The 14,524-nt window shown below is 45.5% G+C and overlaps 1 protein-coding gene across 2 annotated transcripts in view; it reads left to right on the top strand.

Annotated features, from left to right (window-relative positions):
• The window catches only part of USO1 (USO1 vesicle transport factor), a 1,608,467-nt gene that overhangs the window by 472,556 nt on the left and 1,121,387 nt on the right, over nucleotides 1–14,524 (top strand). For both annotated transcript variants that reach the window (XM_069630579.1, XM_069630578.1), the window contains exon 7: nucleotides 7,982–8,037. In XM_069630579.1, coding sequence (XP_069486680.1) covers nucleotides 7,982–8,037 — 56 coding nt within the window. The remainder of the gene's footprint in view (nucleotides 1–7,981; nucleotides 8,038–14,524) is intronic.

The raw sequence follows: 14,524 nt of genomic DNA on the forward strand, positions 1-14,524 counted from the left end.
CAGGGACCACCTAGATTATTCCCAGAAGGAGCTAGAGAGCGGGTTGTTGCCATTAGGCCATCACTTTCAGTCAGTATGTAGACACTAGGGGTTGTTGATCGCTAGTAAAAAGCCTGGGGTTGAGGGAAGCTTTGGTTAGTGAGGGACTGCCATCTCTAGATTAGACAGGACCGAGACATCCTTTGGAGTGCTACATGACTACTAATCAAATAATTGAACTGGCTTGAGTCTATTCGCTTTTGAGTCCATCTCTGGCATCTATTAATTATATTTGTAGACCATGGCCAGACCTTGCAAAATCTAGTATAGTTGAGTTTTTATGAAAGTCAAATGCCATTTGCATTATATTTAACCTTGCTGGCCTGTATAAAGACATTCTGGGATGTTTGAAGTAAATCTCAAATAAGTTTCACTGTGCATGGCTTGCCTCTGGGTGTCAGCAGTGCGCCAAACATGAAGTAGGCTTATGGTCCCATGCACCTTTATACAGAAAACACTGGTAAAAACGTTGGCACCCGTCACCATGTGTCAAGTGAATGTTCCTTGGGTTGAGTGAATCGATTAAGTTACTTGACTTACAGGCCTAGGGATATTTTAATGAATTTGTAAGGCCTGATGGCTAATCCCAATTTTGCAACTACAACATGTCCAAACAGTAGCAATTGGTTTAAATGTATGTATTTGTACCTCCCTGAGCTTGACACTGTGTGCATTGTAATATTGTATATTTTATGCCACATTAGACATAAAAGGTATTTTGAACTGTCACTGTATGATATGGCATTTATAACGCGCCTATACACAAGTGTTTCAAGGCGCGATGAGGCAAAGGGGGGGCGACTAAGGGAAACAGACAACGATCCTACTAGGCCAGGTGTCATTCAGATCGCGCAAGTGCATGGGAAGGAGGGAAGAACGAAAAAGTGAAAAGTGCGGGGGGTGGGGAGGGGGAGGAAGGGAGAGGGGGAAAGTGCAGTACATGGAAAAAGTAGAATAAATAAGATAAATAAGATAAATAAGACGGCCAGCTGGTGGCAAGTGCAAGGAAGTGCAGACATAAGTGCTGGCAGGGGACTGTAGGGATACAGAACAGCAGTCCCCTGGTGTATGGGTTGCCAGGGAGGCAGTGCAGGTAGGTAATTAGCTGGGCCTGAGATTAGAAGGGTGGCCAGGTAACCAGTGCAGTTTCGGTCAGGAATTCAGCAGGGGAGAGGGGGAGAGAAAGCAGAAGCAAAGAGGAAGGTTTTGAAGAGCTTCCAGAACCGGAGATGGTTCTCCTCAAGTTTCAGAGAGGCAGGAAGGCTGTTCCAGAGAGAGGCCCCTGCCGAAGAGAGTGATCTGCCACCAACTCGTTTCTTGGAGAAGCGACTAAGCCTGAGGGAGTTGGAGGCGAAGGAGGAGAGGAAGGACCCAAGTTGGACCTGGGAGGGTCGGTTGGAGAGGAAAGAAGTCAGCCACGCCAGAGCCTGACCAGTGATACCCAGGTTATCACGGAGACGGTTGAGCAGGATGGCATGGTTGACAGTGTCAAAGGAAGAAGAGAGATCAAGCAAGATGAGAACGCAAGGGGTGTTAGAGTCGAGGTTGGTGAGGAGGTCTTCACGGATGTTCACGAGAGCAGTTTCTGTGCTTCTGGCAGCTCTGAAGCCAGACTGATGGTCATGAAGACAGCCAACAGCTTTAGTGTGGAGATTGAGCTGGGAGATGGCCAGTTTCTCCAGGAGCTTGCCTAAGAAGGGAGTCATGGAGATTGGGCGATAGTTAGCCCGGCAGGTGGGGTCGGCAGAGGGTTTCTTTAGAAGAGCGTGCACAAGGGAGTGCTTCAGGGGGGAAGGGAAGACTCCAGTGGCGAAGGAGTGATTGCAGAAATCAGCCAGGGCAGGAGCCAAGGTGTCGATGTGGTCCTTGATAGTTTTGGAGGAACAGGGGTGAACCTGTTTCGACGAGACTTTCATAGAACGGACTTGTCTAGAAACCTCATCTGCAGAGAACAGGGGAAAGGCAGAGAAGGAAGGAGGAGGGGTGGCTGCAGAAGGGCCAGAGGAAGAGCTGGGAATAGCGGGAGGGAGGCGAGAGGAGGAGAGTGAGGACAGGATGTCCTGAGTTTTAGAAGTGAAATGGGAAGCCAGTGCCGTGCAGAGGGCCTGGGAAGGGAAAGGAGAAGTAGGGACTGCAGCAGGATTGGCCAGTACCTTGCAGATTTTAAAGAGTTCAGCCGGTTTGTTTGACGCCGAGACGCGGGATTAGATATGAGCTCTCTTCTTGGTGAGGACAGAGAGCCGGTATTGCCTTTGCAGCAGGCGGCAGGCCGGTTTGTCAGAGGATGTACCTGAAGCACGCCATTTCTTCTCGGTATGCTGCACTTGCGTTTTAGGGTGACAAGGTCTGAGTCATACCAGGAGTTGCACTTGGCTTTGGGCTTCAGGCGGATTCTCATGACAGGGGCAAGGATATCTAGAGTATCCGATATGGAAGAGTGGAGTATGGAGAGGACTGTGTCAGGGTGAGAGTCCGCCAGAGGGGTAGGAGGAGGGGGTGAGAAGGTGGAGGCAAAAGCCTCAACTGACATGCGCTTCATGGGTCGGATGACCGAGAAGGTGGGTGGCAGTGAGGGAGGTGGCTTGGCCTGCGGGTTGGGGAGGGTGAGGTAGGAGGATAGGAGAAAGTGATCACTCCAGGAGAGCGGGACAGAGAGGGAAAGGTCTGAAGAGATCAGAACATCGAGAGTGTGCCCTGCAGAGTGAGTCGGGCCAGAGGGTAGAATGGTGAGTGAGAGAGTCGCAGAGGTCGCGAAAGAGTCCAGAGGGAAGACAGGAGGCATCCAGGTGGATGTTGCAGTCTCCAAGAAGGAGGAGTTGAGTGGTTGAGGACAGGAGTAAGGAGGAGAGGTCAACCAACTCAGAGAGGAAGGAAGAAATCTGACCAGGTGGCCGATAGATAGTAGCCACGGTAAAGGAATGGCTAGGGGAGAGAGAGAGCCTGTAGACGAGGCATTCAAAGGAGAAGTAGGCCTGCGTAGGAGTGACAGAGGCAGGAATCCACTCAGGGAAGATAAGGGCTACACCCCCACCAGACCGGTTGGGCCTGGGCGCGGAGAGGATCTTGTAGCCATCAGGTAGGAGCGTGTCAAAGTTGGTGACAGAGCTGGCCGTAAACCATGTCTCGGTGAGACCGAGGACGTCAAGGTCAAGTTCTTCAATGAGGCGGCAGATATCAGAGGAGTGTTTGGCAGCAGAGCAGGAGTTAAGAGTGGCAATGTGGAGAAGGTTGCTACCCTTGAAAGACTTCCAGGGAGTGGTACAAATCAGAGGTACACCCTGCGGAAGTGTAGAAAGCGCCTAGGAGGGGGCAGAGGAGGAGGGGGCAGAGGAGGAGGAGGAGGAGGAGGAGGAGGAGGAGGAGGAGGAGGAGGAAGGCAAGGTAGCCGAAGAAAGGGGGACAGCAGGAGAGGAAAGGAAGTTAATAAGGCGCGGAAAGCGTCTATCAAAGAGATGCAGGTTGGCCTGTGGGCCTTGGGCCAAGATGGTCCCATTAGAGTAGACATTAATGATGACCTTAGAGGATATTAAGGAGGCCAGGAGGGCATCCCAGTGGGTGCCGCCATTAATGGCAGAGGAGGAGAAAGGAGAGAGCACAGAGACCAAATGAGGGGTCCATAGATCTGGTGAAGGAACAACAAAGAGGATGTTGGTGAGAGTTTCCTTGGAGGAAGCACTGGTGTAGGTGTCGGCGATAGGGAGGCCTGGGTTGGAGACCAGGATGTCCTTTTTAAAGTTCTTCCTACCAGACTTAGTGAGGAGTGCAGGATAGTCAATAGAGAAGCAGTTAGAAAAGATGGGGGAGACGGAGAGCACCATAGAGTAGGTGGGAGAGGAGGGTCTCAGGGGTGGACAGACAAGACAGCGAGAGTCAGGTGAGTAGAGCTATGGGACAAGAGGACGGTGCTCAGTGAGTGAGCTCAGAAAATGACAGGACATACGAGACATGAGAGTAGACAAACTTAAGTTTGAGAATCCTAAAGAGGGAGAAAAAGCCTAGGTTTCACAGTGCAGTTTTAGTGGTGCAGATACGAGCAAAATTAAAGAAACCAGTGCATGCCACCTAAATTTGAGAATCCTAAAGAGGGAGAAAAGCCTAGGTTTCAAAAAGCAGATGGGCAAGTGGATTATACAGAATGGAACTGCAGAGGAATAACTGCTTGTGAGTGGAAGGGGGGTAAGCAGGAGGTCCGAAGGGAGGTGGCTGGCAGCTGGCGTCCCCAGCGGACACCTGCAGACACCAATAGGAGACCTTTACCTGGGGCCCTTAGCCTAGGGGCTGCCGGGCAGAGGCTGCCCAGGGGAGGATAGAGATAAGGGGAGGGGAGGCCAACCAGGGGGGGTGCGCGTTAAGGAGGAACAGGCGAGGGAGGAGGGAGGCAGGGGCAGGGGACACACTGAGGGGAATCAAGGATTAAACAACCGAAAAAGACACAAATATGCCGGTCACCAGTGGAGCACAAGCCCAGTAGACACATGGCACAACACTAGCATGAGTACAAAAGTTTTAAGCACGATTATATATAAAAAATGATTAAACCTTGAATTAAAGAACTCTAGTAGGCCTAGAGTTATTAGGTTGATGGGGGTTTTCGGAGTCTTACATTCATCTTAAACTAAATTCTGTTTTAGAATTATGAGTCCACATTTTTGGGTGTATGTATATTTAATGAGATTTTCTTTTACTATGGGGATTGCTTTTTTTCCCAACTTTATTTATAAATTTAATATTTCACATTGACAACAAAATATAATAACACAATGTTCAAGGAATACTTATGCAATTCCATCATTAACTTTATCCATAAAGAACAATCAAGGATAGAAATTAAAATGGGAGAAGAACATTTTTTCATTTTTAAACCTCTCCTAGACTACAATAGACAACTAAGCATATAGATCATTAAATGCTTCCCAAATCCTCTAATATTTGCCGAGTTGCTCCTTTGCTTTAAAGGACACCCTCTCTCTCCTGGATAGCAGGGACAAACCTTGCAACCAATCCTCAGTATTCGGAGAAGCATCACTTTTCCAAAATTAATACATTTGCTTTTTAGCTAGAAGGGCTCTATATAACCAGAACATTTTGTTGTTAGACAGCCCAATACCCAATGGAATCAAACCTAGCACACCAAGGAGAGGGTCTCTAGGTATAGGTAAGCCCAAAACTAGTTCCATCCTCTAGAAAACACTATCCCAAAATATCTATTTTTCCACATAACCACAACGTGGAGCGTGCTACCCAAGATTTAATTCTCCATGGTGACCAGTGTACATAGTGATTAATTCTTTTATACCTCAAATCCAAATCCACCTTATATTTAACAGGACCCACACGCACACGATTCCATTCAATATCTGACAATGAATTATTCAAATCAGAGTCCCAGTTTGCCCTAGCACATTGTGGAGCCACCCGGGACGCAGAAGGTGTAGTCAGCTTATACAAGGTAGGTGCAGATGAAGATGCAGACTTAGAAAGGAGGAAAATTGCTGGCGGTGCATGCACTGCAGCATTCAACTGCAAAAACAATACACCAAAAAGCTGCTGCTAAGCATTATAACGACAAATCTTAGTTGCTTTGAGCTTATATTTAAAGCGTAGAAACTCAGTCAACCATATTTTTACCATCAAAGACCTGCCCAATTCTCCAAATACCTGCATTTTTCCATGAGACCCACGATAAGACCGTATTATTCTGCTTCACAGACTGGTTTTTCCATAGACCTGAATCTTCACACAATACAAACTTTTCACCCCGGATCTCATTACCTTTATGCCATTCCTTTACGACATGTTTTATTAAAGGTGAAGTGGTATTAATCGGTAATCTTTTATCCACGAACAAAAGCATGTCTAGTGGTGTGGGAGAGACAGATTCCTTTTCAATTCTAATGCAATCAGCGCTATTAATCTCTACATTCGCCAACCAATGATGCAGTGCACGCAAAGTAAAAGCCGAGTGATAACGCCTTGTGTCAGGAAAGCCAAACCCACCCAGATGAACTAGTTTATGAAGAATATCTTTTGGAATTCGCTCCCTGTTTCCTTCACCCCACAGAAACCTGCTCATTGACTTATTAATACCCATTAACACACTATTTGAAATTGGCAGGGGGAGCATGTTAAAACATATAAGAATTTCGGAAGAAGTGACATTTTAACTACACTAACTTTACCCCATAGAGGCTGTTTGTACTTCTCTAATTTGCAACAAAGCTCATCTATTTCTGTAATCTTCAAGCGAATATTGTGTGCAAGTAAAGTCTCAATATCCCTATTTAAATGAATTCCCAAATATTTAAGACCCAAATCAGCCCACATCTCCTGACCAACATCAAACAACCCCCTATGACAAGCAGCAGAAATTGGATAAATCAAAGTTTAGTTAACATTAACTTTGTAATAAGAAAATCTACCAAATTCCTGCAACGTCAGTAGGAGCTCAGGCTAAGACTGTTCAGGGCTTGAGATCCGGACTAGGAGATCATCTGCATATAAAAGGACTTTCGATACATATTCTCCAAAAGGAATACCCATTATATTAGGGTTATTTCTAAGCATAATGGCGAGGAGTTCAATAAACAAATCAAACAATAGTGGGGACAAAGGGCATCCCTGCCTAGTACCTTTTCAGAATTTGGAAACAATCAGACCGACTACCATTAACAGTTACAATCACTTTAGCACTTCCATATAGGGTTCTGAACAGCCGAATGAAAAGTGGTCCACAATTCATTTTAAGCAGAACCTGACATAAAAAGACCCAACTCACCCGATCAAATGCTTTCTCTGCGTCTATACTAATTGACGCATATGCATCAGATGAATGTCTCTAGAGATAAATAACATCAAGCAGCTTGCGTAAGTTATCACTACTATTCCTTCCACTCACAAAACCTGTTTGGTTCCTATGAACAATCCTTGGGACTAAACCATTTAATCTTCTTGCAGATATTTTTGCTAAAGTTTTAACATCCACATTCAAGATTGATATAGGCCAATAGTTCCCACATAGCGATGGGTTTTTCCCAGGCTTTGGTATGACCGTTATTAATGCCGTCTGCATTGATTCAGCAATTGCTTCATTATCCAGCATTTCTGTATACAACTTTACAAGAAAAGGTGATAAAATCAGACTAAAGACCTTAAAATTGTATGGGCAAACCATCTAGGCCAGGACATTTACCCTTTGCCAAAGTATTGTTGGAATCTTGAACTTCCTCTATTGTTAAAGGCACATCCCGGCCTAACCTTTCTTGCTCAGTAGCCCCGGCATATCCACTCTACTCAAATCATCAATTTGTTTCAGAGACTGTTAGATCATCCTTATACAACGAGGCATAATATTGCTTAAATACCTCACAAATCGCCACATTCTTTCTCTTCTTCATTCCTCTTTCATCCATAATAAAAAGCACCGGTTTATCATTCTCTCTCTGCTGTATAGGGCTTGCTAACAAAGCCCCAGATTTTTCTCCCCTCTCCCCCGAAAGCTTGCCTAAAAAAGAATATTTGCATTTCTGCTTTATGGTGGAGCTCACACACTAAGGCACGTTTTGCTCGAGTCATGGCTTACATGTTCTCATCACTAGGACAGCCACAATAATGCACCACACATTCTTTATAAACATCCTCTAGTTCAACCATAACCTTTTCCCGTTGAGGGGATTGCTTTTTAAAGTGTATTTTCTTAAAATGGCAATAGCAATATTAGATGTAGACTGGATAATTTATGAAACTAGCATTAATGTGCGTCTTTGCGTTTCTCTTTCATGGAAGTTTGGACGAAATAAACATTGAAGTTAATGAAAGTGTTATAATGACACCAAGTTTTTTATTTTGATTATATGGAGGTTCACCATTAACATTAGGCATATAACACATGTGCACTGGTGGGATGGTGTTTGGATGTGTAACCTTGTAAAATTCTCCTTTTCAGGTGTTTCAAGATTGATGGATTTATTAGCAGACTCCCGAGAAGTGATCCGTAATGATGTAAGTAGCATGTTGTAATGTTGCACTTTTTCTAACATAAACGTGCAATGCTGTAGACGTATATGCATACAAAAAAAACTTTGTTTACAGTGAAGTTGATTAATTTCTTTAACAAGAAAAAGTTTATTCAAAATATTTGAAATTTCTATACGGGAGTATATCCAAAATTTCAAAATCATTAGTACATACTTACCTTTCACATGAGATGTTTTTTTTCCTTTAAAGGAGAGCAACAGTATTTTCACAATTTAGGGGAGTTCATAGCTTAACCGTATAAGTTGGGGAAAGGACAAAGAAGGGCATATGCCCTGACAGAAATGCATTTGGAAGAAGAGGTGACTATTGGGCGTTTTAGAGAAAGGTAGCAAAAGAATTGGATGAGGTATTGATCTCACTCACGCATCCAAAGTCACGCTTTTACTGGTAGCATATGCCACAAGTCTGTTTTTTCAGTCTGTAGTTGTATGTTTCTCGCAATATATGTTTTGGGCATGCCTGTAATTTCATCCCCACAAAAATGCCCACTGCTCTGTCACATAATTACATTATTTTTCATTGTAATGCATTTTTAACAAAACATTAGTTGGGCATTGGAAAATTAGGCTGATCCTAATTTACTAATCATTCTTTCTTGATTCTTACATCCAACTGCAGTTTGGCTTAAAGCTATACAGAGCATGTAGTAGACTTATTTTTGGAATGCTAGTGTATGGGACCACATTGTGCCTTTATTCCTTCCCAGGAAATCTATTTTTCTAACCTCACACTGCCCCACGATTCATTCAGAGCAAAAGAACAGGTAGCCACATGGACTATCTTATTTATGTTCGAGGTAGACATTAAAGTTGCAAGCTACTAGCCAGGCTTTATCCTCCCATTGGCTGATTTTATTGGGCTTTACATCATACTGTACTGCCATTTGAATCATCTCTTGATGATTGGGAATCTGGAAAATATGTGCCCCGCGAGTGCGGGGGATGGTACTTTTGGGGGATGTGGTTAGTGGCCACAAAGTTAAAGTGCAATTAACTTTGCTGTTTGTTGATGTGTGTAGTTCAGCAGTACCTACATAGTGTCTGTGAGGGTGTCCAGTCATAATGTCGAATACAATAATTTCGAAAGTCAAAATGTCGAAAATATTTAATCGAAAATAAAAATGTCGAATTACAAAAATGTCAATTTTTTTCGTTCCCCTCCCCCCCCGAATTAATGTTTAAATAAATAATTAATTATAGTTTATAAAACATTTTTTTAAATGGTTAAAGGTATATCCATGGTGGGTGGGGTGGATGGGGAGGAGGGGGGGGTTGGGGTAGGGGTTTGGGATGGGGTTTTTAATAATTATTTAATTAATGTTTAATTAAATATTTTTTAAAAAAAATTAAAGGTATATCCATGGGGGATGTTGGGGGGGATGGGGAGGAGGGAGGGGGGGGTTGGGGTAGGGGTTTGGGATGGGGGTTTGGGGAGGGGGACCCCCCCAATAAAAACGTTAGTATGTGTGACATTTTACATATAGTTATTTTAACATTGGTTTTTCGATTTTTTTTCGACATTTTATTTTCGAATTAATGACTTTTTCTATCATATGTATGTGTTTTCGACATTTTTGCATTCAACATTTTTGCATTCGACATTTTTGTAATTCGAAATTATTTTTTCGATATTATGACTATAAACCGTCTGTGAGGATATCTTTAGGTGGTTCAGGTTCATGTCAAGAGCACTTTTGAAATCTCTGCTTCCCGAAGGGAGCCTCTTCTGCTTTCAAAGGGGCATTTGATGGAACTATATTCTAATTGGTAGGGAAGATGTGAATTTAGGCTGTCATGTGTTGGGAAGGTTGTGTTCAGTTACCATGTGCGGATGGCACAGTTGGTATCCACACTTCTGGTGATTTTTCACCGACTATCGAGATCCTCCGACTGCGGTGAAGAACAAAAGACGACTGTTCCGGTCTTGGAAGGCCGCTCCAGGCTTCGTCCCACACGGTCTGGAGAGGGTGGGGGGGGCATTTTAGAATGTATGTACCCCTTTTCGTACACTATATTCACCTAGCTGCTGTGTCATTCCGTTATGGATAGGACCCCCTTTAAATTGTCCACTAAGTGCTACAAAAAGTTCCTGTGGGTCAACAAACACCTGGGTGTAACCTCTGCCTCCCTCGGGACCACGTCGAGGGTTTCAGTCCAGCTTGTAGACTCTTCAAACCCAAGACATTGAAGGACCGCTTAACTAAACACTGGGTCCACCATGCCAGGCAGCTCGAGGCCATGGAAGTGGAGGGTGCCTTCAGCGATGGTAGCAACGCGACAGTATCCGACGGTGAAGGCGACAGGATTACTCCGGTTTCCCATGCGTAGGCTCCCTACCCCAACAGGCAGGCCGGCAGCCTTGTTACAGTGACGACACCCGGTGGGAAAGCGCTCTCACTACCCCCTCCACCAAACACACAACCCACAGCCGATACTCGACACACGTGTCGAGCAAACGGCAACGGACAGCGTCTAGGGAGAGGTCAGTTGAATCGCTGTCCTCTGGGCACTCAAGATGGAGATCGCCGCATGACAGGCCCTGACTGTCGAAAGACAGAACAGACGTCATGGATAAAAGCATTCCCGAAGGTCGTGAGTCAGCTGATGACGCTTCGGATCTGACCGTAGCCGAGATTCGACGTTCTGCGTCGATAGCGGTAAAAAATAAACATACACGCCGGACTAGCCCATTTAGTTAAGAAGCACGTCCCAGAAGGCCTTGTTAAGTCAAGGGAGTCTAAGAAGAATTCTTCCAAGACCCCTCGTAGGGATGAATCACAGAAAGATATGTCCCCTGACAAGAGTCAAAAATTTCAGGTGCAAGTTCCCAGGGGAACAATCAAGGCCAAGTCTCAGAATTACCAGAGAGGACCACGCAGATCACGCGGTCGGGGAAGGGGGGTCCCTCCTCCAGAGGTGGTACCCCACCTCAGAAACAGTGACATCCCGCTTCAGGTGCCCTCCCATGCCTCTCCAGTAGGAGGGCGCATTTCCAACTTCACCCAAGCATGGGAGGGAATCTCCTCAGACAGATGGGTGCTGTCCACCGTAGTGGGCGGATATTGTATAGAGCTCCTCGAGCGACCCCTGAACCACCCCCGACTCCAGAAAACCCACTCCAAAGAAGACGAGCGCATCCTCCTCGAGGAGATCCCCACACTGCTCCAAAAGGACGCCATACAAATCATCCCTGCCAACCAGGTAAACAAGGGTATTTATTCGACTTACTGCTTTGTGCCAAAGAAAGATCTAACAATGCGCCCAGTATTAGATGTACGCCCTGCAAACAAATATGTCAAGCCAAAAAAAGTTCTGCATGACTACGCTACAAGAGGTAATCCCTACGCTAAAAAAGGGGGATTACTTGGCAACACTGCATATGAAAGATGCCTTTTTTCATATTTCAATGTTCCCAGCGCACAGGATTCTTGCGTTTCAGGATGGCGAACCAGCACTACCAATTCAAGGTGCTGCCCTTCGGAATAACATCTGCTCCAAGGGTATTCATGAAGGTACTGGCAGTGGTGGCAGCACACCTGCACAGGGAGGCAATACCAGTGTACCCTTACACGGACGACTTGCTGATTACAGGGGAGTCTCCCCTAATTTGGAGGAAAAACATTCAAAGAACTATCGACCTTCTCTATCTTTCAATCGGGTTTCTCCATCAATGAGAACAAATCAGGCCTAGTGCCAAGCACAACCCAACGGTTCCTCAGAGGAGGGGTTGGTCTTTCCGCCAGAGGAAAGAGTCCAAAACATGTTACTGCAAATACCACATTATCAGGCTGGCCGCCAGATAAGGGTACGCAAAGTTTGCGTTTGCTATGCATGATGGCATCTTGCATTTACCTGGTACCACACGTGGGTCTGCGACCCATGCAGGAGTGGTTGGCGAAACCGTGGCCTCAGGCAAGTGTTCAGTGGGACGATCTAGTGGTCGTTTGGCCAATACTAGTACAAAATCTTTGCTTGTGGACAAGAGAAAATCTGCTGAAGGGGAAACCCTTCCATGATCCGGAAGTACAAGCGATTCTCACGGCATACGCCTCACTCGCTGAGTGGGGTGCTCATTACCTTCACCACACAGCTCAGGGTCTGTGGTCTCAGGCAGCTGCACAGAACCACATCAATCTGCTGGAACTACTGGCAGTATTCAAAACCTTTGAGGCATTTGAGTTTCACCTAGCAAACCAATCTGTGCAAGTCCTGACAGACAGCACTACGGCAATGTTTTACATCAATAAACAGGGGGGGCGCACACATTCTCCAAATCTGTCCAGGCTTGCGCAACAAATTTGGAGATGGGCACTCAAACGGAAAATGTTCCTGTCGTCACAGCACATTCCAGGGGAACTCAACTCTCTGGCAGACTCACTGAGCAGAGATCCTCTACCAGAGGAACACGAATGGCAACTACACGCAGTGGTCGTAGAGAACCTCTTCTCTCAATGGGGTTTCCCCACAATAGACTTGTTCGCTACAAGGGAAAATAGACAATGCCCAGACTTAGCGCCCAGGTTCCCCCAGCAAGGCTCCAAGGGGAACACCCTATGGATGAACTTTTAAGGGAAATTTGCTTACGCTTCCCAGACCCCCCCACCCCCCACCCCCCACACCTCATGAGGAATGTGGTGAACAAGATCCACAAGGAACAAGTGACATTCATCCTAATTGCTCCTATGTGGGCAAGACAACCTTGGTATCAACATCTGCGCAAACTGGCAATGTGCGATCCCATCAAACTCCTGTGCCCGTACAATCTGCTCACCCAGCACGGGGGACTACCCTCTACCTCACTCAATGAACTTGGCAGCATGGCTCCTGTTAGTCATAGTTTGGACATCTTAATCCGCATTAAAGATGTATGGATATCTTGAAGGAATCAAGAAAACCTAACGCTAGACACTATTATTTTGACAAGTGGAGAAGATTTGTAATTTGGTGCCAGTCTAAAGAAATTAACCCCAATAAATGTACTCCTTTCCACCAGCTCCCGTGCCCGTACAATCTGCTCACTCAGCACGGGGGACTAACAGTGCACCCTCAACCTCCCTCAATGAATTTGGCAGAATGGCTACTGAAGTCAGAGTTCGGACATCTTAACCTACCACAGAGGTGTATGGACATCTTGAAGGAAGCAAGAAAGCCTAAAACTAGGCACTGTTATTTCGACATGCGGTGGAGATTTGTAATTTGGTGCCAGTCTAAACCAATTAACTCCATTGAATGTACTCCTTCCCACGTTCTAATTTATATGCTCCACTTGCTAGATTCAGGGTTAGTATTCAACTCTTTAAAGGTCCACCTGGCGGCCTTGTCAGCCTATACCACCTCACACAATAAGGTCTCATGGTGGAAGGTGCCCGTCATCGAAGCATTCATGGAGGGAGTAAAGAGACTCCACCCTCCAATTTCAAACTCACCGCCAGGATGGGATCTCAATGTTGTGCTCGCTAAGCTCATGGGATCTCCTTTCGAGCCAATGCATAAGTCTAGTCTCAAACACCTGACTTACAAAATTGCCTTCTTAGTGGCTATTACTTCCATAAGAAGAGTTAGTGAAATTCAAGCATTTTCAGTGCAGGATCCTTTCTTTATCATACACAAGGACAAGTTGGTTTTACGTACTCACCCTAGGTTCTCCCCGAAGTTCATCTCTAAGTTTCATGTAAACCAGTCTATTGAGCTACTGGCTTTCTTTCAGAACCCCACCAGCTCAGCTGAGGTACAACTCCACATACTATATTTGAGGAGGGCGGTCCTTTACGATGTAAAAAAGACCAGACCGCTAAGAAAAACAGACCAACTGTTTGTCTCCATAGCACCATGCAGCAGGCAGAGAAGGAGATCACATTTCAAAAAATGTTATCTCCAGGTGGATAGTCAGAATTATACAATTGTGCTATTCCTTATCAAACAAGACACTGCCTTTCACGCCCAGAGCTCACTCCAGAAGGAGCACAGGAGCCACTCTGGCTTTCATTGCAAATGTCCCTCTAGACAGCATTTGCAAAGCAGCTACATGGAGCTCAATACACACTTTCAATCAGCATTACTTCTTTGACACTCATTCCAAGACAGATACAAAGGTGGGACAAGTGGTTCTAAGACAGCTTCGCCGATGAACCTTTTCACATCCCACCAGCTTCTCCTAACACTGCTCGCTAATCTATGCACAGCAGATTCCACACACCTCAGAAGGGGAATACATTACTCACCGTAATCGTATTTCTGATGCTTGTATGTGCTTGGATTCACATGCGCCCTCGGAGAGAAGGCGCATGGATGCCTATGAGCTTGTCTGATACGTATCTGCTAGAATACAACTGTACTCGCGCTACACCTCATGCTACCTCATGTAAAAAAAAAAATAACAATTGGAGGGACCTAGATGCGTGAAGGACCATGGGTACCATGGGCGTCGCACTAGGGATAGTATTACTGGCACG

The sequence above is a fragment of the Ambystoma mexicanum genome, chromosome 6q (genome assembly GCF_040938575.1).
Source record: "Ambystoma mexicanum isolate Mex_15411 chromosome 6q, UKY_AmexF1_1, whole genome shotgun sequence".
Classification (NCBI taxonomy): Eukaryota; Metazoa; Chordata; class Amphibia; order Caudata; family Ambystomatidae; genus Ambystoma; species Ambystoma mexicanum.